Genomic DNA, 25,161 nt, shown 5'->3' on the forward strand with positions numbered 1-25,161 from the left:
CAACTCCCACCCAGAAATCTATGTCCCCACTGTGGAAGGACGTGTGGGTCCAGAATTGGCCTCCACAGTCACTTACGGACTCACTGTTAAAACTGTGTTCATGGAAGACAATCTTACTCGGCTACGAGTGATCACCAAAGAAGAAGAAGAAGGCCCCACATGAACTGACACATCAAAGGAGGTACATTGCAGAAGTCCCATTGACTGCGCCTGACTATAGCGTTAAAGAAAGTCACATCTAGCCTGCTGCAAGGTAGGCCAATGTTGCTTCTTCACGTTCCTGCTTCTGCCTATCACCCAGGGAACTTTAACTGATAAGCAAAGTTTTTCAGCTGGCTTCCTCTCCTGGTGTGGCTGCTTCAGTGTTGTTCCTTCTCCAGAGCTTCCACTCCTGTCTCCTCAGGAGTAAATTGTGGTCAGTTGCTGTTGACCCATGACAGGGTCTTTTCGGTGGTGGTTCCCCAATTGTAGAATGCCCTCCCTGGTAAGGTGTACCTGCCTCCTTCATTATTGACTTTCAGAAGAAGCTTAAAATCATTCCTGCTTACCCTTATTGATTTATTCCTGTAAAGACTAATTTTTCTGTGGGGACTCCAAATCTGCCCAGGAGAACACTGACCTAAACTGATATCCCTCCCCACCCCAGCAATGCCCTTGGCCCTTAACAGTTATATGAAAGGGGAAAGTTCAGCATGTGCATCTTTCTCCTGGCATGCAGTTGCTGTGCAGGAGAAAGATTTGCCAGCTGACTTCCTGCCTGTTTTTTTTTGGTTTTGTTTTTAATAGCAGGGACAATTAAAGGCACAGGAGTCCTGCCAGGAAAAAGTTGGCAACCTACTGGTGTATGACACTCAATTAACCGCTATCCAAAAGCTGTGGCTTAAACAGGCCAGGGATCAAGTCAAATGAACTATGGATTGACTCAGACTAAACCAGTCATGCTTTAGTCCTGTCCAGATCAGTGGGACAATTTAGTTGACCAGCTTAAGTGCCGTTGACATCAATAGGATTACAGCATGACCAACTCAGTGTAGATCCAATGCTATGATAATAATGTTTGTTGTCAACTTCTCTTTGCCTTGGGGAACCTGTCAATTAATCGTCCCTAGGGTGACCAACATAAAGAATCCCACTAATTGGATTTTAATGACAAACTTCACTTTAGTCACACAGCAATTTTTGAAATCTAATTATCTCTTTAGGAGGACCACCCAATTCATTGCTTTTCTGCAATGTATTATTTGCTCGCTCCTCACAAGCCTCTCCTTGTAATTTTGCTGTAAGGTATTTTCTTGTACAAGTGTGCATGAGTAATTAAAAGTGTGGCATTCCACAGAGTACTGCTAGAGAAGACCTCTTGTATCTGATAAATTAACTATGTGAGATGTTAAAAAAAACAAAAACCCCAAACAAAGATGCACTGTATATTTTGCACTTCAATCTTTTTCACATTGGCTTTCTGGTGAAGGAAGCCCATGAAGCTGGAGCCTGAGGTAAATTTACAGTGCAGTGTTATACATCTCCACTCAGAGGTAAGTCCCATTCAATTCATGTAAATGGCCTTTGGGGTGCAGCATTTTTATACATGAGCTCAACAGCTACTGCTGAGTTGTTTGTTTCTAGGTAGCTTTGGAACGCAGACTTTGCTTTTCCAAACTATAAGAGTGTGTGTGTGTGTGTGTGTGTGTGTGTGTGTGTATCTAAATTAATGCACTCAACTGAAGACACTTCATCATACAGTGGTATAGTTTTCATGTCATGCAAAACCAGAAGTGGCTTGCTTGATGGCTGTTTTGCCCCACTTCAACTCCTCTGGAAGCTGCATGCCCAATGGTGGGTGTGGTCAAAAGCGGGCATGACCACCCTGACCTACTGACCATCAAGCACATCTATCATGTCATCATGCCTGAGAAGGTGGAGCTGGTCACCAAGTTCCCCTGATGCTGTTGCTCACATGTAGCTCTGGTTTCATTACTCTTTTTGCCTTTTTGGAGAGCCAGTGTGGTGTAGTGGTTAAGAGCAGTAGACTCGTAATCTGGTGAACCGGGTTCACTTCCCTGCTCCTCCACATGCAGCTGCTGGGTGAACTTGGGCTACTCACACTTCTCTGAAGTCTCTCAGCTTCACTCACTTCACAGAGTGTTCGTTGTGGGGGTGGAAGGGAAAGGAAAATGTTAGCCGCTTTGAGACTCCTTCGTGTAGTGATAAAGTGGGATATCATATCCAAACTCCTCCTCCTCTTCTTCTTCTTCTCTGCCCAGAAATTTTTGCCATTGGTGCTCCACAGGCACCCTTGGTATCTTGACTGGGAGTGGAATTATGGTGCTGCCTTTTAACAATGCTTTTAAAAAAAGAGAGCATTGCCCTGTTGAGTGTGGTGGTTGAATTCACACTGAAATTGAGAATGCCTCGATTTTACTGAAGGCTTTAATATTGGGATTTTCCATAGGGCTATATTAAACTCTCTGAGCTCCTATATGGGTTGATAATTACTGTATTTTTCCGTGTATAAGGTGATATTTCCCCCCCAAATTTTTTAAGTTTAAAATTGGGGGTCGTCTTATACACAGAATGTCGCAATTCTGCTGCCATCCATATTCTCTCCCCCCCCAGCCTCCCCTCACTATTGGCCTCACGACAAACCCTCGTCTGGCACTCCCCCCCCCCCAGCAGCTCCCACTCAGGACATTGTCCCTTCCACCCCCAGCTGCCCTCTGGCTACCCAGACCCCGCATTTCCCAAGTGCACCCACTCAGGCAGCTCTGGCAGTCACAGCTCCTTGATCAGCGTTTGCATGTGCTGGTGCTCATGGAGTAAATATGGTACATACCGTAAATACTGAGACAAAAGTGCAACACAAAGGTGGGAGAGCTGGAGCTGGAGCTGCAGTAGAGTTACACTGAGCTGACAGGAGCAGCCAGCATTACACAGTTTGCCTCACTGTTTGATGTTTAAATATACGGTACTAAATATACTAGTGTTTTGAATATTTAATAAAATATCAAAGTTGTTCTGTTTGGTGTTTAAAATATTTATTTCTTAATTTGGGGCTCAAAAAATAGGGGTCGTCTTATACATGGGGGCGTCTTATGCACGGAAAAATACAGTAACTGCTGCTGTTCTCTGCTAGTTCTGATGTGGTCTTTAACCTTAGATCAGGTGATTAAGATATTGAATTGCAAATAGCCATTTTGAAGGGAGTTATGTTTGGTCTTTTGTTCCCAGCCAGAGTGGAAGTAAGATGGGATAAGGGTGCTCTTCTGGAGCTGCCTAGCCCCTTGGGGCTGGAAAAAAGGCTAATGAAGGCTGGAATGGGGGAGAGACACAGTTTTGATTTCTGGAAGAAGTAAAGTTATTTCTAAGATGCTGAACTTGTTCTGGGCATGTACAAGATCTTATGGAACTGTTTGGATACATCGTTTACTGTATTTTGTTCTGTTCTGAGGAAAGTTCTGTAAGTAAAGCTTTGAATCAAGCTTGTGGGTGGGCCTGGACAATGTTTGCTTCCAAAAGGAGTCAGCTTTTATGCATCCAGTCGCTTCTAGCTACGCAGTCTTAAGATCTGCAATATGCCCTCACTCTTAACTGGCTTCAGAACACGGCTGCTTGAAACTAAATGCTTCCTGCCCTTGCTCCAAGGGGTTCCTGGAGAACAGAAGTGTTGGCCGGGTGTTGTTATGAAGCAGCCAGAGCCTTAAAATAAATAAGGAGCATGGGTGGGTGGGCAACATTTGCCCTCCTTCCTGTAACTGCCCAAAGTTTGAGTTAAAACACGTTAGTTGCAAGCGTGCAGAAATGCCCTCCTTATTTTCCTTTCTGAAGTGGCAGAGAGTCTGCCTTTTTTTACTTCCACATTTCACAGATGGGGATTGGTCTTCTTGCTTGCTCTGGTATCCATCTGACTTCTTCGCTTGCAGGCAATAAAAGTCACCCGTTGTCCCTCCACCTTCTCCAGCCATTCCTCCTTCTGGGGCGAGGGCTGCCTGCTGTGGAAGATCTACGAAAAGTATTGCTGGGATAATCAGAATCTGGCGCTCGAGGGACTAAGTGCTACATAGCTGGGCTGTCATTGAGGGAGTGAAGCTGGGTCTTATTTGACTCTAGCAAGAGGTGAATTGAGCCTTGATCAGGGAGAACAATTTTAACACATTTGGCTGCATGCACGCTGTCTTTTATCTGCGGAAGGTTTTGACTGTAACAGGAAAAATGAGCATGTTATTCCTGTAGCGCATGTTTCTGAGCTCATTTATCAATGGAATGAGAAAAGTTGCAGAAATGGTAAGAAAAGGAAAAGGGAAGTTATAATACCCAAATCAGGCTTCTGCAATGTGTGACCCACTGAGGACTGTGCCCTACCAAGGTTTCATTTATCCCTCTGAGGTTTTTTCGCTGACCATCCAAGGCTGCAACAATAGAGAAGTTATTATTATTGTTGTTATTATTACTACATTTCTACCCTCACTTTTCCTCTAAGGGCCTCAAGTTGGCATACATGGTTCTTCCTCATCTCACTTAATCCCCCACAACCACCCTGTGAGGTAGATTAGGCTGAGAGGCAGCGACTGGTCCAAAATCACACCCAGTGAGCTTCAGGGCCAAGTGGGGATTCGAACCCTGATCTCCTAGGTCCTAGGCAGGCACTCTGACCACTGCACCACACAGGCTCAGGCTGTCAAGTGCATGACAACTGGCTAGTGTTGCTACAGATTTTGCAAGGCTGCATTGAATCAAGTGACTTGGGTCTCAGCCAGTCCACACCCCCTCTCTGTAGGCCACACCCCTTGCTGGCTCTGCCAGTGTTTTTGTCCAGCAAGAACCTTTGCTTCTCTGCCTAGAGAGCAGTATGTGGGTAGAAAACAGCTTGTTGTACAAAGGTAAAATTTACCTTCACCCGTCTGCCCTGGCCCCTCCACCCTTGACCTTGGGTTGAAAATTGTTCCCTATCACTGATTTTAACCCAAAGCAATTCACAGTCTGATTCTCTCAGCCAGGCGCAGTCAAACTGGTCCTCTCTGTATGTTTTGCACTCCTTCATTTGCAGCCATAGGCTTTGCAGGTTGTTCTGTGTCACAGGAGCACGTCAGTCAGTATTCACAAAGTTCAAAGGTGGAGTTAACTCTTTACAGTGGTACCTCGGGTTACATACGCTTCAGGTTACATACGCTTCAGGTTACACACTCCCCTAACCCAGAAATAGTGCTTCAGGTTAAGAACTTTGCTTCAGGATAAGAACAGAAATCGTGCTCTGGCAGCGCGGCAGCAGCAGGAGGCCCCATTAGCTAAAGTGGTGCTTCAGGTTAAAACAGTTTCAGGTTAAGAACGGACCTCGGGAACGAATTAAGTACTTAACCTGAGGTACCACTGTATTAGCAAAAACGTGACCTCCACAGACTTGGTTGGATTGTCAGGCCTAATGAGAACAGCAGCTCATGCCCAGTGGTCTTCTTCCATGAAAATCATTTGCCAAGACTGAACATTCCCACCTCCTCACCAGGGCTTTCCCCAAGCAATTGGAGACTGAACCTGTATGCAGCCAACCTCTCCTCCACCCTCTTCATGTCTCTTCTGGTTCTGGAGACAAGCAGGGATGGGAGCTTGTCATGGCAGAAGCGGGGAAGACATCTGTGACTCTTCACCAGCCTGACTCATCTCTGCCTCTTCGTCCCACTCTCTGGCTTCAGCTTCTGCCTCTGATTCTGGTCTTCTCTCTGCCACCAACTCTCCCAGCTCACTAAGCCCTGTTAGCTCTTTAGCTTCCTTCTCCCAATCTTCTCCCTCTACCCCCTCCCTCCATCATTGTCCCACCACTACTCCCCAGGCTCTGAGCCTTCTTCCCTTGGTGGTTCTCCAGCTGGTTCCTCCGACCATTCCTCTGTGTCCAACCAGTCCATGACATTCTGCTAAGACACTTTGTCCTTGCAAGTTAGCGGCAGCTCCCCCTCCCACATCCTAGCCTGGTATAACAGCTGCCTTCAGTTCAGCTGCATTGCCATCCCTCTCACCCTGGGGCCATGTAAAATTCACTGCGCCACAATCAGAGGCAAGGATGCTTCTGAATATCAGTTGCTGGAAGCCACAGGTAGGCAGAGGAATGCTTGCACCCAAGTCCTGCTTGCAGGTTTCCCATAGGCATCTGGTTGGCCAGATGCTGGACTAGATGGGCCATTGGCCTGATCCAGCAAGCCTCTTCTTCTCTTCTGGCAAGGAAGCACCAGTTGCCCACCATCTGCTATTATGAAGGATTTTATGAAGCTTTTTTGCCTGTTTCATAACAGCCACAAAACCGAGCCATAACATAAAGCAAGGAAGAGGATAGAGAAGCTTCCTTGGCGTGGCACTGTGCTCTGGTTGCAGATGAGCAAGCCACTGCAGCAGCTTAGGGTGATACATTGGGTCGTTGTGGCTTCCATTGTCATTTAACTCAATGAAGCGAAATCGGCATAAAGTTACAATTCCAAGGAGACGCAGTAGGGAGTAAGCCCCATTGAACTCAGGCTGGGTTTACTTCTCTCGGTAAACATGGTGGGATTGAGCTGTCAGTTGTACCGTTTTACTTCATTGGGTTGTGGATCGGGCTGCCTCTTATTACAAAATAAAACGGTATATTCTTGGTCTTCTTAGGTGGTAAATGCTAATTGGGTGGATTAAAGAGGTGGCAAGAGGGCACAGCTTGTAGAATGATATCACACTCACAACCTTTAAAGATTCTTATCTTAGGTATGCAGATTTCCCTGCACAGAACCATAGAATTGGAGAGTTGGAAGGGACCATGAGGGTCATCAAGTCCAACCCCCTGCAATGCAGGAAACTTTTTGTCCAACGTGGGTCTCGAACCCATGACCCTGAGATTAATAGTCTCATGCTCTACCAACTGAACTATCCCATATGCTCTAGATAAAAGTTGCTTGTTCAACAGGCACACACCTGGTAGTCATCTTTGATGATAGGATAGGCCTGGTTTGGGAGCTCTAGCTGGTGCAGAATGATGCAACCAGACTGCCATTGGGGGCGCATGGCCAACAGAGTATGTGGCACCATTGTTGAAACATCTATACTGGCTACCCATCTACTGGTAGTATCGTGGTTTTGCTGAATTGTATTCATTTTATTGATTAATTTATTGCTGTTTGCTTTATTTTTATATATTCTTGTGATTATTGTGAGCTGCTTCAAACTCAACATTTGTTGTTGGAAAAATGGAATACAAATATTAGATCAAAATCAAACCAAAATTCTGTGGGAGTGAGTTCCATGGTTTACCTAAATGCTGAGTGAAGAAGTACTTCCTTTTATCTGTTTGGAATCTTGTTCAGCTTTGTTAGATGTTCATGAGTTCCAGTATTATGAGAGAGGGCAAAAAACTTTTCTCTATCTACTTTCTCCATGCCATGCATAATTCCATAAACTTCTAACATGTCACCTCTTTCTTACCTAAAAAGTCCCAGATGCTGAAACCTTTCCTCAGAACGTTGTCACTCCATCCCCTTTATCATTTTGGCTGCCCTTTTCTGAACATTTTCCAACCCCACAATACCCTTTTTGAGGTGAGGCAACCAGAACTGTAGACAGTATTCCAAATACACTTGCGCCATAAATGAGTATAACAGCATTATGATGCCATCAGTCTTGTTTGCAATTCCTTTCCCAATGATCCCTAGCATGGAATTTGCCTTTCTCACAGCGGCCACACTCTGGGATCAGCATCTCCATTGAGCTATCTGCTCCAACGCCAGAGTCCCACTTTTGGTCAGTCATGAGTCACAACCAGCTCAGACCCCATGAGCAATTAAGATTTTTTTGCCCATTAGAACAGGGTATTAAAGTTCACTTGGGTGGGACTACAGCAAGCCCTGTTACCTTATCAGCTTCTGACGCCTCTTCTTCCCAGTCTTCTCCCTCTGACCACTCATAGTTGTCCCACCACCATCACTACCTGGGCTCTGAGCCTTTTCCCCTTGGTGGTTCCCCAGCTGGTTCTTCCCGCCACTCTTCTGCATCCAACCAGTCCATAGCATCTCCTTGCTTTGTTGTTGTTGTTTAGTCGTTTAGTCGTGTCCGACTCTTCATGACCCCATGGAACCATTCAAACATCAGCACGGTCAAGGTCAGTCTCATCCTCCTAAATTTCATCATTGCCTTGATAAAACACAACAAGGAGAAGGATTGGGACAAAACCAGCATTAGTTGGGTCTACCTATCATGGACTCCAGCTCTGCCTGCCATTGGTTTCATCTACTCTTGCCCTCCCTGCCTTCACCCAATGGGCAGCAGCCTCCACTGGTGGTCAAGCATCTGTTTTGCATGCTGAAGGTCCCTCATATCTCCAGGAATGGTTGGGACAGACCTTTGCCTAAAACCCTAGAGAGACATTGCTGTAGACACTGCTGTAAATGGACCCATTGTCTGATTCCAAGGCAACTTCCAAATTTCCTCTGACCCTCCTGTCCTTCTTTGTTAAGATATAAGACACTTTCCATTTAAACCTGCATTTCTTCAGTAATAGAGGCAGACTCCAGCGTTTTTTTTGCTCACTTCCCAAGATTGGTTCCCCCCCCCCCCACCACAAAAGGATAGGAATGAAAAGTTACTCTAGATTTTCACACAACTTAACTTCCCAGCTGCTTCGTTGTTGTGATTCTCCCTTGAAGTCAATGAAGCTAAACTGATTTAAATCTGGTCTGTGGTTCTGAATTATACAGATTGTCTCATTCCCCCTTCTTTTTGAGCTCACTTCAGAGACCAATTTAAATCAGAATGCCTGGAACGATATAGGCACACTTCAGCAGTAAGTTCCATTGCAATCACTGAAGCTTACTTCCAAGTAAATACCCCTGCTCTCCAATTCCAAAGCTAGGCAAACACATTTTTAAAAAAAGGTTTCCAAAAGGCATCTCTGTTTTCTCCATTGGAGGGGGAAATGGCATGGGTGATAGGGCACACATCTCTTCATTTAAATCCGAGGTGTGGAACCTGCAGCCCTCTGATAGTTGAGCTCCAGCTCCCATCATCCCCAGCCCAATGACCAATGGCTAGGGATGATGGGAGTTGTAGTCCAGCATTTGCAACTGAACATCTTGAATGCCTAAGGCATTCAGGTGGACCAGGAGACTTCATCCAGCCTGCCAAGCTTTCCCTGGTGGCCCACTGGGCCTCCAAACCAATCTTTTTGCGGGGATGAGTAGATTTATTGCCCATTTCACCATAGCACTGGGCTGGGCAGAGACGTTTCTGCCCAGTCCAGCACTATGATGGGGATGCAGATAATCCCTCCCACTCCACCATGACATCACGTTATCTGATGGAGTGGGGGAAGGGACACTTGTCATTATCCCTGCTAGAGTGCTGAAGTAGCAGAGTGGAGAAGAGGGAGATGGGGAGGAAATTTGCTTTCCACTCCAGCACCCTAATGGGGAGGGACAGTTTTCCTGCATGCAGGTACCACTGTCTGCCTGCTTGTGCACAATTGTCTGTCTGTCCATCTGTGCATGCGTGCATTGTGTGTGTGTGAGGCTGAGTGTGGGTCAATCAAACCCACTTTGACAATGCTCTTTTTTGCTCTGGCCGTGCCCATGGTTGGCTTGTGGGCTGTCAGAGGGTTGTCAAATGTGGTCCTTGCGGGGGGGGGATGTTGGCCACTCCTGATTCAAATAAAATTCTGTGCTTGCCTTAACAATCCCATGCATGTGATGTTAAGAGAGCCAGGAAGATGTGAGGGTTACAGTGGGGGACGAGGACTGAAGAGACCCAGGTTCAAATGATTATGCCATGGTGATCTCTGGGGTGACCATGGGCCAGGCACCAGTTCCATGCCTAACCCACCTCATCAGGTTGTTGTAAATTTAGAAGGAAGGAGGGAAGGAAGGAAGGAGGGAAGGAGGGAAGGAAGGAAGGAAGGAAGGAAGGAAGGAAGGAAGGAAGGAAGGTTGGTTTTGGTGTGCTACCACCAATGTTCAAAACACTATGTTTCTGGTGGCACGTCAAAAGCTGAATTCAGTGCCTGGGTATAGCATGTACACAACCTTCCTGACACTGGCTGACACAATTAAAAGGACTGTATTTTACTTTTAAATCAATGACAAGCAGCCTACGCTTTTCTCACCATGAGGCAATGTCTGGCAACAATTCAGGTCAACAGCCAGTTTGAAATTGTGCCAAGAGCCATTTGACTCCTATTGCCCCATTGGATGATTAAGAATTTCAGCTTTCATTCGAATCAGTTTTCTAGTCCTCGTGGTTCGTTCAATAAAATTAAAAAGTGCCAGGAAATACAGTGTTTGCTAAAAAAAAACACCATAGACACAATACAGAGCTATTGAAAATGGTCCTAGGAGAATGTATACAAATCACTTGAAGGACCCAGGGAAATTTCCATATAAATATAATATTAATCACTACGATATTTTACTGCAGGGGTGGAAACCTGTGGCAGGGAGTTCCAGTATTGAGGGTGTAGACAAGACAAGATCCCTTCTAACTCTAGGAATCTAAATAGGACCTTAAAAATGTTGCCTTGTGGAATGCTTCTGTTCTGGGTTCCAGCCACTCCATTCCACGGCCCCTCCCCAGCAGTCAGCCAGCCAGCATTTAGTGACCACTGAGCATGCTCAGTCCACATGTGGCTGCTTTGGGAGAGTTCCCTCTCCCTTTTTTTGTTTTTCTTCCCCTCCTATATCTCAGTCAGTAGAGCATGAGACTCTTAACCTCAGGGTTGTGGGTTTGAGCCCTAGACTGGACAAAACAACCACCACCTCCAAGGGACTGGATGATCCTCATGATCCCTTCCAGCTCTACAACTCTATGATCTAATAATTTTTTTTGGTACTTCTGCAAAAGCCTTGGGTTCCCTCAAAGCTGCTGATACCTCATTCTTGTGTGTGACCGTTCTGGCCACATGAGCAGTGACATCATGACCCGGACTTTGGAAATAGTAGGAATGATGGCTTATTTTATCAACTTGACTTCCTGTCATTAATCAGTGACTCTTACTTTTTCCCAAGGAGAGGGCTGTTCATCTAGTGGTGAGGGATATTAGCTTGGCCATTACCCAGAGCTCTTAGGAACATGAAATAGACAAGGCTGGAGCCTGACTGTACAAATTAAGTTGTTTTCTGGTGGGTTCAGGGCGCCAGAATAGGGGGTTCCACACTCAAGGCTGAGAAAAGTCCCCATCATGGCCTTCATCCTGGTCACATCCAGATTCCAGCACAGTTTATCTTAAAGGCCTTTAAATCACCAATCAGCGTTTTTTTATTACAATGTTCTGAAGCAAGGCCTCTGAGTTGAAACAATATTTTAGAGATTAGTATCAAAATGTCAAGCGGAGGTATTAATCACCCCGACGTGTTCCAAGGGAGCAGGTACTTGGCAGGACAAATGAAGTCCTTTTCTTTTCTGCTAGAGCATTCATGGGATGACTGTCTCCTGGTTTCCTCCTTTGGAAGATGATAAATCACAGCCTTCATCAACAAGTAATGAGAGGAGGCTGAGCTTCGGCTTGTTAGACTTTACCCAAGCAAATGCCAGACTCCCACAGCTTCAAAGGCTGGGACTCTGGTTTTTAACAAAATTATTGTGATTATTTCAAAGGCCAAGGATTGCCCTTTTCCCTTCCCCACTCCCCCTCACTCTGAAGCCGTTTTGTCCCACCAGCAGGTATGAAAGATCATGACAATAAGAAAGCAGGTACCTCTCATTCTGGGCATCAAGGATAAAGATAGTTGGATGCAGTGCAGGGTGATGATGTATGTCCCAGGTAAAGATTATCTATCTATCTATCTATCTATCTATCTATCTATCTATCTACCTACCTATCTATCTAATCATCTATCTATCTATCTGCAGATCCGCAACATATATTTAAAGCCCATCCAATTTACACCAAATGCCCATGACTTTTCCTCCAAAGGATTCCTGGGAACTGTAGTCTGTCAGGTATGCTGGGAATTGTAGCTCAGTGAGAGGGAAACTGCAGTTCCCAGGATTCTTTGGAGGGAAGTCATGTGCTTTAAACTCATGGCTGCCTACAAACCATGCATTTACAGCACACGGCTTCCCCCAAGGATCTTGGGAACTGCAGTTTACCCCTCAGAGAGCTACAGTTCCCAGACTCTTAACAAACTACAGTTCCCAAGTTTCTCTGGGGAAGGCATGTGCTTGAAATGTATGCACATTTGTATGTAGGACCTATTTTGCTAAGGCAAAGGTGGCCAGTCCATGAACCTCCAGCTTCGGTCAACCACCAACCCCAACAAGCATGGTCAACATCCAGGGGGGTGGGAACTGTAGCCTATCAACTCTGGAAGGACCACAGGTTCCTCAGCCCAGCCCCAGGATGATGCAGCTCTTCCAGGTCTCAGGCAGAGATCACCTGCAACCCAGTGTTAGGCAAAGTTGCCCAGAATTGGACCTAGGCTTTTATATGCACACCCCAGGGATATTCTAGATCACTTTTATTCTGGGATAGTCCCATGGTGAGTGGGAAAAACCAGCTGAGCAGATGTACACAAGTCAGACATATTTGCAAGCGGGCAGATGTGAATGAATACAAACCAAGACTGCCCCTTCCACCCTGTACTCCACAAATCTAGATGGTGGGAATAATAATAATAATAATAATAATAATAATAATAATAATGGGAAAGTGCCAAAAATGAGAGCTGCCTGAAAAAAACAACACTCTAAATATTAGGTTTTACAATGCTTTCTAGGCAAGGTTTTCTGTTTGTTTTAGAAAGAGCAGTGGGATTTTGTGTAGCCGGAACAGCAAGTGTGTGATTTATTAGGTCTTTCTGGCCACTTAGCTGATATCCAATATGCACCCTGCTACGACAAACACCCAGTGCAATCTTATACATGTCGGCTCGGAAGTCCCAACTGAGTTCAGTGGTACTAACTCTTGAGTAACTATAGGTAACAATCTGTGTCTCCCTTGACAAGCCTGGGGCAGGGGCATGTTAGGGGCGGCAGGCTTTTTGTTGGGGGGGCAGAACCTCGGTTTGCTATGTATTTTTTTATTGATTTTTATTGATTTAGGGGGTAGCAGCTGCCCCTCCCTGCCCACCCCCTTGTCCATGTCTTCTGGAGTGGAAAAGAGAAACATCCCTCCAAAATCAAGATGTGACATCCATACTCATAGATTAATGGCTTCTTATCAGCTTTCCTTCTCTCACAAACACTTTTTACTATGAATTACAACCCATAATCACTAATCTTTTTTTTTAAAATCCCCACCTGATACATAGACATACACTAACAGTGAATATATGTGAGGGATTACTCTTTAGTACAGTACTCCAGAATGGTGCTATGGGAGAACTGATGTGTGGTACACTATCTTAAGTTTGAGACTCCTTTAAACAGCCTTCCTGGCCCCCCCTAAATGCATTGACTGGTGATTCCATAAACTACGGAATTCCCTCCCACAGGATGGCCACCAGTTCCGATGGCTTTGAAAGAGGATTGAACAAATTCACGGAGAAGTTTGTCAGAGGCTACTAGCCATGATGTCGGAGGCAGTCAACGCTTCTGAATACCAGTTGCTGGAAGCCACAGGGGGAGGGTCTTGTGTTCAAGTCCTACTTGAGGGTTTCGTAGTGGCATATGGGTGGCCACTATAAGAACAGGACGCTGGACCAGAGGCGCCTGGGCCTGATCCAGCATGGGGAGAGGTGTGCATATACTGGGCAAGGAGAGAGGGTTTATTTTTCATTCCATTCTTTCAGTGCTCTTCCATGGCTTCAACGCTCTTCTCTGACTGAAGCCAGGGTTATCATCTCCCTGGCTTGAGCGGAGCACAGAAGCAGGCGAGGTAATGATTCCGAAGTAACTAACGCGGAGTTAAAGCGAGTTAGGGGAGCCCGCTGAGCCCGCTGGAGTGTGCTACAGGGAGGGCAGCGAGACACATCCGTGCTCTCAGAAATCCAAATTCCTGAGTGCTCACTCCGTCCGTCCCCCCGTCTCTCAATTCCCGCCCCGCCCTGGAAAAAAGGCAGTCCCTCCGTCTCCGAAGAGACGGCATCTCTCTCTCTCTCTCTCTCTCTCTCTCTCTCTCTCTCTCTCTCTCTCCTGGCCCTGTAACCCAACTTCTCTTATCTCGGGTGCCAGACTTCACGCCCCATTTCTCCAGCCATCTCGCAGCCCCTGCAGTCATCTCCAGGAAACCATCGGAAGGCATCAAGCTCCTCTTTCAAGTGCTTTATTATTTGTGCGGGAGCCAAGGGCGACGTCATTATTCATATTCATGGGATATTAATTGCTATTGCAGAAGAAGAGGAAGGAAGGAAGGAAAGCCGGAGCCTGGACGGGGTGTGTGTGTGTGTTTATGTGCGCGCTGAAGAACGGGAAGCGACGCAAACTCTCCTGCTCTCTTTCTTTCTCCCTCTCCCTCTCCCTTCTTCCTGCCAGGGCGTCCTTTTCCTCCTCCCTCCGCAGCCGCGGAGCTCCGCGTGCCGAGGGAGCCCCCTAGCGGCAGGGCAGCGCGCCGCAGCGCGCCTTGGCACGGCTCTGATTCGTCGCCCGCCAGCCAGCCAGCCAGCCAGCCGGTCGGACTTGGAGAGGCTGGGACGCGGCTGCCTCTCTCGCAAGTCTCGCCGATTCTTCTTCTTTTCTCTCTCGCTCCTCCTCGCAGCTGGAATGACTCTCGGACAGCGCTCGAGGCGGCTTTTCGGCGCTTCTCCTCCTCCAGCGCCGGCCTCCTTCTGCAGCCTCGCTTTGCCCTGGAAGGGATGATCGGCCGAGGGCTTTGCAGCTGAGCTGCTTGATCCCTTGTCCAAAGTTAAAAAGAGGAAGAAGGCAACAAGGAGCAGCTCCCGCTTAGCCAAGTCCTTCTTCTTATTTATTTATTTTGCAAGAGACAAATCGCTCGGCACGCCCGGACTGCCTCTGTGCCAAGACAGAGACGCTAGGAAGCGGTCGTGCGCTCCGGGCCGCCTTCTTCTCCTCCCTCCTTGGCGAAGTTTCCTGTCGCCGTGCCCGTCCGCGGGGCGCCTCCCTTGCGCAGGCTGGCTCCGCGGGGGCGCCTGTTTCCGCGGGACCCAGCTGGCCACAGCATGGAGCAGCAGCAGCAGCAGCAGCAGCCGCGCCGAGGCGGGGATCCTCGCGCAGCCCTGGGCGCTGCTGCCGAGACCCTGTAGCTTGCTTGCTTCCCTCTCTCCTCGCCTAGCCTCTCCTCTTCCCATGGACTATTGCCAGAGATCGGCGCCTGCTTTCGGACCCTCCATGCAGTAGGTAGCCCCGTCTACTCTTGTTTTTGTGGCTGGTGGGAAGGAAGGAAATCGGATCTGATTTTCCTTCCTTTTTTTTGTTGGGAAGGAAACGAGGGGCGGGGTGCTGGGAGCCCCGCCGTGGGTTGAGGGCGAGCTGGCGGAGGCAGAGACAGGAGTTGGGAGACGGGCGAGGGATCTGTGCGCGCGCGCGCGTTTGCGCGGAGTCGGGGCGCGGGAAGGAGGCGTGTGTGCGCGCCCGAGCACCCCTTGGCACCTCTGGGGCACCTTTTGCCTGGAGCCTGGATCTGGGGCTTGATCCGAGACCCTAGACTAAGCTCCATCCCTCGCCCCCTCCTCCTTTACTTTCCACGCGCCTGGCTGCGTGTGAGTCTCTCTCTCTCTCTCTCTCATATCTGGGGTGGCTGCGCTGGCGATGATGCACCAGCCCTCCCCATCTTCCTTACAAGAATAAGCCGTCAGCTCTGGACCCCCACCCCGCCCCTGCCCAGTCCTGTCATTCCGCACCTCCCTTGCTCCGGAGTCACTCCGCAGCTTAGGGGTAGTAGCCCTTCTCACCCCGCCCTCTGCCCTGTAAATGGATTAACTCTGATCTGAGTCCTTCATCGCTCAGCGCCCCCCCCCCCACTTCCCTGCCCTCTCCGGGTCCGTGTGTGTGTGTCTGTGTCGCGCCCCTCCCTCTGCTCTCTCTCTCCCCCCCCCCCCACGTCGAAGCCCTCACCTCGCGTTTTGCGGTCATGGAGTCTATAATTTCCTTTTTGGTCTAGGCTGGCGCGAGCTCTCCTGGTTCTATAAAGTGGATGTCAGGTGGATCTATGTTCCTGGAGGAACAAAGAGCAAGCGAAGGCAACGCTGTGGAAGTTTGAGCTGGGAGGATGCAGCCTGTGTACTGGTACGCGGTGCTTCTGTTGCAACCAGCACTCTACCTGGTAAGTTTTGCAAGGAGCCTCCCTCCCTCCCGCTTTCTCTCTCCCCCCGCCCCGCACACTAACTTGGGCTGGTTTGGGTGGAGGGCAGGAGAACCCCGAGCAAAGGCCTTGCGGCTCGCCTCACTTATTCACGAGTAGACCCACTGGCTCCAGCCCTACCGAGCCAAAGGGTGAGAGAGTGCCTTGAGAGACTCCTTCCAGCTTTCTCGTCTCCGTCTCCCGTGGGGTGTGTTTTCCCATTTTTTATTCATTTGTTGGTGGACGGAGTGCGCGTTTTGGGTGACTGTGGGTTCGACGGAAGTTTGGCAACCTTACTGTAGGCGTGCGAGAAGGTGAGAAGATCAATTCAAGGACGTTGCCACAGCGTCTCTTGGAAAGCTTGACGAGCGGGGCTTGGCAGGGGTGGTTAGGAGAGAGAACTCCGGCAAAACTTTTTTCTTCCACGATCTACCAATTGGAGCTCCATCCGTTCATACGGGAGACCAAGCCGGCGGTCTAAAAAAAAAAAAAAAAAGGCCAGTGTAGACAGCAAGGTGTAATACCCGGGGTCTCTCTTTGACACGCGCTAGAGCTAGTTCAAATCCGCGAGGGACCCCTCCTGCCCGATCATAAACTCTGTAAAGTGACAACTTGGGCTATGTCGTGGGTATCTCACCTCCTCTATCTGTCTAGCTCCTTGTGACCCCTGGGTGGGTGGGGGGGTCAGTTGGTGCGTCCTCAAGGTGTCTTCAGCTCTCCTCGGGACAGGAGGGGAAGTTTTCGGTGGCGCCGGCGATCCAGGTCATGAGAGGAGGGGATCGCTCTCACGGTCACTGTTGTGCCAGCACACGCACACCCTTTAGGGGGCTTTTCCGTCATGCACAGGTGTCAACATCCAGGTATAGACACCACCTAGCACTTACCGCACCCCCCCCCGCCGCGTAAAACCAAACCACCTAGATGCCACTGAATCAGTCCCGTGGCAGAAACAGATGACCAGAGGGGACGCGAAACCACACAACCTGGGATCTCTTCCTCCTGGGATCCAGCTCACAACGATCCACAGATAAGCACAGAGACCGTCATCAGCTTTCTGAGCAAGGGGATCGAGAGTGATTGGCTTTCAGGTTGGAAAAACGGTCTAGGATCAGACCGGACTAGGATCAGACCGGACTAATGAAAAAGAAGCACCTGGTGCTAGCTGAAAAAAAAATGGTGTGGTTCGACAAGCATACAAACCTTGAAAACCAACCGGGGCAACTCGTTTTTTGTTTTTGTTTTACCCTCTCTGTAAGAAGCCTCTTCCTTGCGCTGTTGGCCTGCGGTTGCAGCTCTTGGCCGCTGGAGGGCGCTGCGCGCCAGTCTCAGCCCCGCTCAGGACACCTTGTGGGGGAAGCAGGTGAACGCAGGGGCAGCCCTTGCAGACGGGAACAAGCGCTCTGGCGTGCCATCACCTGCTGTAACACTGCCTTCCCCCTACAAATGGACCGGAGCCACAGTTTAGAAGTCAAGAAGTCTTGGGGATTTATTTATTTTTGAGAAAATTGTTCTGGTTTCTATTCATTCTGATTCTGACCCCTCCCCCCAAAATAGAGGTGAGGATGGAGGTCCCTCTAAGATCCGCAGAACGATGTCAAGAACTAACCCCCCCCATATTGTTTGGGGGCCAGCGACCCAGGAAGCCTTGACTGGTTATGCATCCTTGAAAGGGTCGTTTGGTCACCTGGGGGGGGGGGTGTTGTGCGCGCGCCTGGCGCCATTGCACCGCTCTCTGATTTATTTATTTTTAAATAGGTGGGGGCCAGAGAACTCGTAATCTCTCCCATCCAGGCGCAAGATCAATAAGCTGCGTGGTTCTCTCCCCCTCTTCCTCCTCCCGCCCTGGGTTTGTTGGCACTTAAACTCTTTCCCACTCATGGCAACAACGGCGCGGGATTTATTCTAATGCGCGGCAGGCTGAAAACAAGCGCATTAATTCTCCTTTAATTGTAAACTGGGAGCATTTGAAAACCATTCAGTGTGCAAATTATGCTGATTCAATTACCGTTTAGTTACAGACTTCATTACCTGAATGCCTTCTCTCCCCCCCCTCTCTCCCTCCCCCCCCCCCCAACCAGGATTTGGCAAGCGGGGGAAAGAAGAGGCAGGGAAAGAGTTTTCAAAACAATGCGAAATGTGACTGAATGCAAATTGAAAATCAGCAACAGTTTAGGGCGGTTGTCAGCTGAGAGAGGGCTTCGTATAGGATTCCGCAGGCTGATATACGACTTTGTTTGCAAGTCGCTATAGTAGCCCGTTGATACTTGCTCTGCATATTCCTTGAGTTTTCCCAGGGACTAACTATCCTGTGCTAAGCCTAATATTAGCCGTCAACAGCGAAGCTTTGATTTAAATCTTTAATCAACCACAGGAACCAGCAAGGTGTCTGGTTTTGCTTCTTCCTATAGGGTGGCAGGATAGGACCGCCTTGTAGAATTGAAGCCAAATGGAGTGAGGGAGGCGAAAACGGAGTGATCCGTTTTCATGGAGAATCGGTTTACGCTTGGGACGTAGATGGAACAGGATCCCAAATCTGTGTTTCTGGGGGATTCGGGCGATAGGAATACTTTTTTTTAACTTTTTTTAAAGAATACGTTTACCTCTCAGTAGCAGGACGTGGGAGAAGCTAGTCTGGATCTCACCGTTCCGCACCTCTGTCAACTGCATTGCAACCACCCTGCAGTCAGTCAGCGCAACGCCCGTGCTTTTGTATTTAGTGTGGACAGGAATCCGGGCCACTCCGCCTACTAACAGGAAAATGGCAAGAGGTCACCGCTGAAACAGACGGAAGTCAAATGACTAGGAATGTGTGGACAGGCCTGGTGGATGATATGCATTCAGTTAAACCCAATAATGCTTTTGTCAGTGACTCTCCGGATCGCTGCTGTCCTTTTTAGATTTTTTAAAGGGAATTCACGAAACGGTCCCCGTGCCACAAACTTTAAGGGTATGCTGAATAGATGAGCTGTTTATCTTGGGGCCTCCCCCACCCCTTAAACCGATTTTCTTCCGATGGGTTTTTGGAGTCTACCCCCTCCCCCCAGTTTTAAAAATGCCAAAGAAATTATGCAGCAAACATGCCTGTATATGAACACAGACGGTCATATATATTGTGGTTGACCTTGGCGCTTCCAGTGGTGGAAGAGAATGAGTTGGATTATTGGAGCGCTGGAATAATTCCTAAACGGCAACTGGAGTCTGATGTCATTTCTGGACATTTTCCAGTAGAGTCCTAGAATGGAACTTGTGTGTGATGTATATAGTAGCTATAAATAGATCTATGCGCTCCATACCCTGATATGTGATAATATAATGTAGGTTCTATATACAGCTCACAGGTTAAGGTATAGAACGGTTTATAGAGAGACATTCAGAGAGAGCACATCATATGCTATCTGTTTCATATATGAAATGCACACACATGTATCTATTTGCAACGTGTGGCTGTATAAAATGTGCCTGTACATCTACAATGCTATTTTCTCTGTCCTAGACACACTACTCGAAATTATACGTTTAAGCATCCTAGTATGTGGCACGTTTTTACTGGGAGAGAAATCCCTCTGACTTCATTGGGACTTGCCGTCAAGTCAATCTACACAGGACCGCAGGCTAAACTCAGGATTGCTTCCAAGCTGATTGTAAACTCTTTCATATCTATCCCAAACACAAGAAGCAAATTTCTGTGAAACCGGTTGGACTTTTTCATTAATATTATTGCTTTAAATCTATGCGTTCGCATCGCTGATCTGAGTGGGATTTAAACCGGCGCGCCGCCTTGTGTGAACTGGGCTGTTGGCGATGTTTTGGTTTAGAGCTATCAATATGCTTCAGAAGCATTGTGTGTGTTTGTGGCAGCGTCTCCCCTCTTTTTTTTCTTCCTTGAAGGGGTGAGGGAGGAGGCAAAGGAAAGCGGAGACAGTAGCTGAGAACATTTCTCTCCGGGATAGGCTCCAAGTCTGGCCAAAGGTGCGGCGCTATCCCTCCTATTTTGACACCCGCCGATCCCTCCAGAAATCTTCTTGTTAAGAGCGGGTCAAAACAGCGAGATCGCTTCTCTTGCCAATGGCACAAGAATAACTTGCTTTCTGTGCTACATATTTGGGACGGGCAGGCCCACATTTTCGGAGAATTGCATGCAAATATTTAAAGCACCGGGACGTGCTTTTCCATCGCACATTTGGCGCGGGGTGGCCTTAGGAGTCGGTTGACACAACACTTGTTTTGTTCTAGATGTCCAGTGCGGTCGTGTGAATGAACCGCGGATTTTTAAAAAAACGCTGATCGTGCCAAGCCATCCAAACCGACCTCTTCGCTCGATAAACCCCTGATCTCGCAAAGATTTCTCTCCAGATCTAATTGTTCACAGGAAGGCGAGAAAGGACAGGTGGAAGTTGGGTGGGTGAGCGGAGGAAGACCATTTGATTTGTCCTTCATTTCCTCTCTCCTACATTTAGTTTAGGCCGTGTATCTACCACTCTCGAACCTTGAAGCAACGTACCCTGTTGGGGTAAATTGCATTTATTACTGTACTTAGGAGTGTGCGCGCGTGCGTCCAAGGCTGAATTACTCCACAGCTTGATTCAAAGCCCAATGAAGCCAGCGACACCCCTATTTCAGCTCCATGCTCAAATTCTCAGCTGCCATCCCCAACATGACTTGGCGGTAGCCAGTTTCGCTGTGTGTCCCACACCTTTGCTTGGAAGTAAGCCCTATGGACTTCAAGTGAAACTTCTGAGTAAGTGCGTTTAGCACCGCACCTATCATACATATTTAGGAACACCAAAACTCCGTTTAGCTCTCATGGTTGGACTCGAAGACCTCAAGGCCACCCAACGGGACGTCCATTCCAGAACCTGGTCTTTCCTGGGTGACGGATGGGTTTGCATAGGAGAGAGGCAGAGGGAGGGAGGAATGGAAAGAGAGGGGGGGTGGGAGGAAGAGGTTTCTGATCCAGAATCATAAACTGGTGTAAGAAACGGGAGGAAATGTGCGTTCTTGAAAACACTCGACTGTATTAGGTTATCGACTGTTCCACATCTCTGTATGAGACTCTCTCTCTCTCTCTCTCTCTCTCTCTCTCTCTCTCTCTCTCCGTGTGTGTGTGTGTGTAACACTAGGCAGAATCGTGTACCTTCTTCTATATGAATTACGAAGATTACCCAGCTTACCTGTTTAACCTCAGGGTTTGAATGAAGTGTACATACGTATTCCTGATTCATGCCGCTTTGGGGTGGCCTGTTGTTAAAGCCAGATGCATGTTGTGCTGTGAGAGACAAGTCGAGGGCTGGTGGTGGTGTCACTCAGAATGCCTTAAGACTCGCGACTTCCTCTATTACCTGCTCCCCAGCTGCAGATTCTAGAGTTGGTGTCGCTCTGTTCAGTCTGGCCTCGATTGTGGTCATTTTTTTCTTCCTGGTAAACGTCAACCTAAGGGCGGAATGTGCCCATCCCATCCTTCCTCCTTCTTCCAAGCTAGGTAAGCATCTCCCTCAGACTGCAGGGAGACCATCCCCAACCAGGCAAGCATTGTCCTCCACTAACCATTCTTTACACGGGTTTTCAAAGGGTTTTTTTTCTGTTCTTTTCTTGGCGCTGAAAGCATTTGGCTATTACTGGCTTGTTTCCACCGCTCTTTCTTCTTTTTGAAGCGATTTGCTGTACTTTGCAGGTGGAAAAAGCAAGATCAAAACAACTCGTGGCGCTGGTTGTACATTGGGCATCTCACACAACACGGTGGCAACAATTTGTTTTCATTTATTTGTGTTGGGAAGTTTGGGGAGAAAGAAAGAAAGAAAGAAAGAAAGAAAGAAAGAAAGAAAGGCGCAGCTTAAATTCTCTAGGAGCAGAAATCTCCTAGGAAGACTCTGAGTTTGAACAATGTTGCAACAGGAGACAGGCATGCGTATGTAGAAAATGAGCTGTCTAGGACTAAGGGTACATGGTGATTGTGTATTCCTACTTATACAACACGTGCACACAAGCTATTTAGACTCAACACATGCTGTAGGATACAGGTTGTCTTATATCTAAACTGATCAATATACTCTTTCTGTATCCTCTCAATGTCTTGTTTTTTATACCAGGAAATCCATGTAAATTTTCACAATCAACAGAACCACCCCAGCACGCTAACGCCGTCTCTTTTTGAGGATAAATTGGAGCATTTTCTTTGAGTTTTATTTCTTTGGGGTCTTATTTACGTCTTCTTATTCACCTTATTTCACCCCCTCTTCGGAATCAAGCGCTTTATCGTAAATATGCAGTGAGACTGTGGGATATATATATATATATATATATATATATAGATAGATATATGGGTGGACCAACTTCCACCATCGCATAGGCCCACTGATTCCAACGGAGCCTACTCCTAAGTAAAACTCCAAGCGGCTCGAGCCTTGATAGGGTTACTTGGTGGAACCAAGCCCCACGGTGTTCGGTGTGGGACTTACTCCCGAATTAGTTCCCGGGATACTGCAGCCGAAGACCAGCCGATGTTATCTCTGTTCACACCCACCTTTTAAAAATGGGGCGTAGGGGCGGAAGGGTAGTTTTCCAGGTGTGTTAACATCGCCTCTTTCTCTTCTAAATCAGCACAGACTCGGGTACCTGAAGGAGCACTGAGGCGAGCTGGGCTAGCCCCCCTCTCCATCTCGCCCCCCCCAACCATTTTGAATGTTCAGAGAGGGGTTCCTACTTCTGCAGAGACAGCAGCTCTCCATCTGAGTGATTAGCTAAATCTTCCGAGCTAGGAGTAATGTAATGCTCATTTCAGCCCTTGTGTAGCCCGCCTTGCCTCTAGACTGAATAATAATAATAATAATAATAATAATAGAAAAGCCATTTTCCTTATTAGCGATGGCAGTCAGAGGCTAAGCAGGTTAGTCACCCCCTTGCTGGGAATCGCCGATTTCGCAAGCTCTGTCCCCCACCCCGTTTAGGATCTCTTGTCCCGTCCTTCCTTCCTCCTAGTAGTAGTTTGGGCGAAGCTCGCCGGGTGATTTGCCAGCCAGTTTAACTCACAACCGGCTCTTGTAAGTCAGCATTTAAAGCACCCCCTGGGTGCTTGGTAAATAGGACTTGAGCCATTTTTTATGCGGCAGATTGACATGTTGACGACTCTGCTTGGAGGAAGCTTCTTCCTCCTCGCTCCCCCCGCTTTTTTTTTTTTTTTTGCAAAAGCTTGGCAAGCACTTCATCAAGGATAAAAAGGTTCTGCCGTAAGGATGTCACTCAATTTATTGTGAAAGTCGAATGAATTACGTTTAATGAAAGTGCTCCCCCGATGAATATTACCAGCCATTTCCTGAGTTGGCTCTGTCAGATTGATGGGAGGAAATGCCAGGCGGCCTCCCTGCCGCCACTACCACCAAGATCTCCAGCCTCAATGACGGACGCGAGCTAATCGAGGGCTGCTGCTGCTGCTATTACGCATAGGATCGAGAGGGCGGAGGATTCCCAATACGATGCGCAAGTTAACAAGGCGACGTTCCATTTCGCCTCCATTAGAGCTTCGATCCTGCCCATCGTCTGCCGTTGCACCAACTTCCGTGGGACTGTTTTGCTTCTGGGTGAATATATGAGGTTGTGGAAATGCTATGCTTGCTGACACTTCCAGCCAGCCAGCCAACCCAATCTATAAACCGGAATTTGGCACCTCCCCTCTCCATTTTTTTTTTTTTTTTAGAAGTTCTACCGAAGACATTTGGCAGGTTCAGAGTACACAGTGGCACTGGCTTCCCGATAAACTTAGCCTGTATGCAGCGATGCCTGGCTCAAGTACTCAAGGTGGGAAGGCACGCTCTATGTGAGAGCGAAGTAAACACAGCCAGTCTCTCCCTTAAAGGGGAAGAACTGGAGGGTTTGAATGTGTGACTGGCTTCCCCAGAAGTTCTCCAGCGTTGGCGTCTTATCTCACTAAGCACTGCAAAAGGCCCATAAATCGCCCGAACACATTCATTTAATCGGAGCGAGCTCCCATAGTGTTAAGTGGGCCATTCACAAACCATGGGACTTGCTCCCGTGTAAATGCGGAGAAAATCGAGCTTGCACACCCCATTGACTTCACAATGGTTGGCAGCTAGACTGCATTGGTCCTGGTCGTTCTGGCTTGTAGTTACTGGGAATAGAGCTCCAAGCCAATGCATTTAAGATGGAGATGATTGTCCTATTGGCTTCTATGGACTTTTCTCTCTCAAACATTCCCTCCCCTGATATGAGGTCCCTTCACTCCTTTTCCATGAACGTAGCCCTCCCACTTCAACAAGGTTTGAAGCCCAAATTGCGTCAACTTATCCGAGTTGTGAATAAGACCGAATATTCCTTTGGGATTTCAGGCTGGTTCCCAAGACGTTCTGTGCTCCCGCGCACGTTTTATGAGCTGCGTTAGCGTTTGCATTAGTTCAATCGCTGGCCACAGTCTGATCCTAATCGAAGAGGATCTATCCTGCCATTCTAAAGGCAGCAGGGTCACGGTCCTGTTAGGTAGGGCTGTTGATGCAGGAAGTTCCGGGTTCGGTCTCAGAAGTTCAGAATTACACTTTGTAGATTGGTTCTTAGTCTTGGGGTACCAAGGCGCTCCTCCATCCAAAACACTTCCAATTGAAATTAAATCTGCGATCCTACCCACACTTAGGAGTGAGTCCCATTGTAGACTGTTGGATTTACTTCTGAGTAAACCTGCACAGAATTGGGCGGCACAGGTCTTAAAACATGCTAGTTTTCCTGGGCCTATTTCAATTTTGTCTGATGTATGCGGGCACTGAGTGTCAATACTTTTCTTTCATAGAAGTGTTTTCAGCACTGTAGCCTTCTTAGACATAGAAACACCCCAGTCCTACTTAAGTAAAAGGCTTAGGTTTGTTGCTTTACTTGGAAGTAAGTTCTGCTGAAATCCACGGCACTTGCTTTCAACTATGCATAATCTGTTAATGAGGTTAAACCGGGCATTGCTGCTTAACAGGTTTGTTGCTTTGGTTGCAAAACAGACC

General features: G+C 47.9%; 1 protein-coding gene and 1 long non-coding RNA gene across 4 annotated transcripts in view; one reads left to right on the forward strand and one right to left on the reverse strand.

Annotated features, from left to right (window-relative positions):
- Positions 1-25,161, reverse strand: part of LOC308459640 — a 215,621-nt gene that overhangs the window by 21,449 nt on the left and 169,011 nt on the right. The gene's annotated exons all lie outside the window — the stretch shown is intronic.
- Positions 14,025-25,161, forward strand: part of NXPH1 (neurexophilin 1) — a 170,065-nt gene continuing 158,928 nt past the window's right edge. Inside the window, exons 1-2 of one of the 3 annotated variants that reach the window (XM_080975055.1) lie at positions 14,025-15,225; positions 15,989-16,150. In XM_080975055.1, coding sequence (XP_080831181.1) covers positions 16,097-16,150 — 54 coding nt within the window. In that variant the 5' untranslated portion in view covers positions 14,025-15,225; positions 15,989-16,096. Of the gene's footprint in view, positions 15,226-15,396; positions 15,588-15,988; positions 16,151-25,161 lie in introns of those variants that run through there. The other 2 variants (XM_080975054.1, XM_080975056.1) reach the window with 2 other exon arrangements.

This window comes from Podarcis pityusensis, assembly GCF_964106645.2.
Source record: "Podarcis pityusensis genome assembly, chromosome: 12".
NCBI lineage: Eukaryota > Metazoa > Chordata > Lepidosauria > Squamata > Lacertidae > Podarcis > Podarcis pityusensis.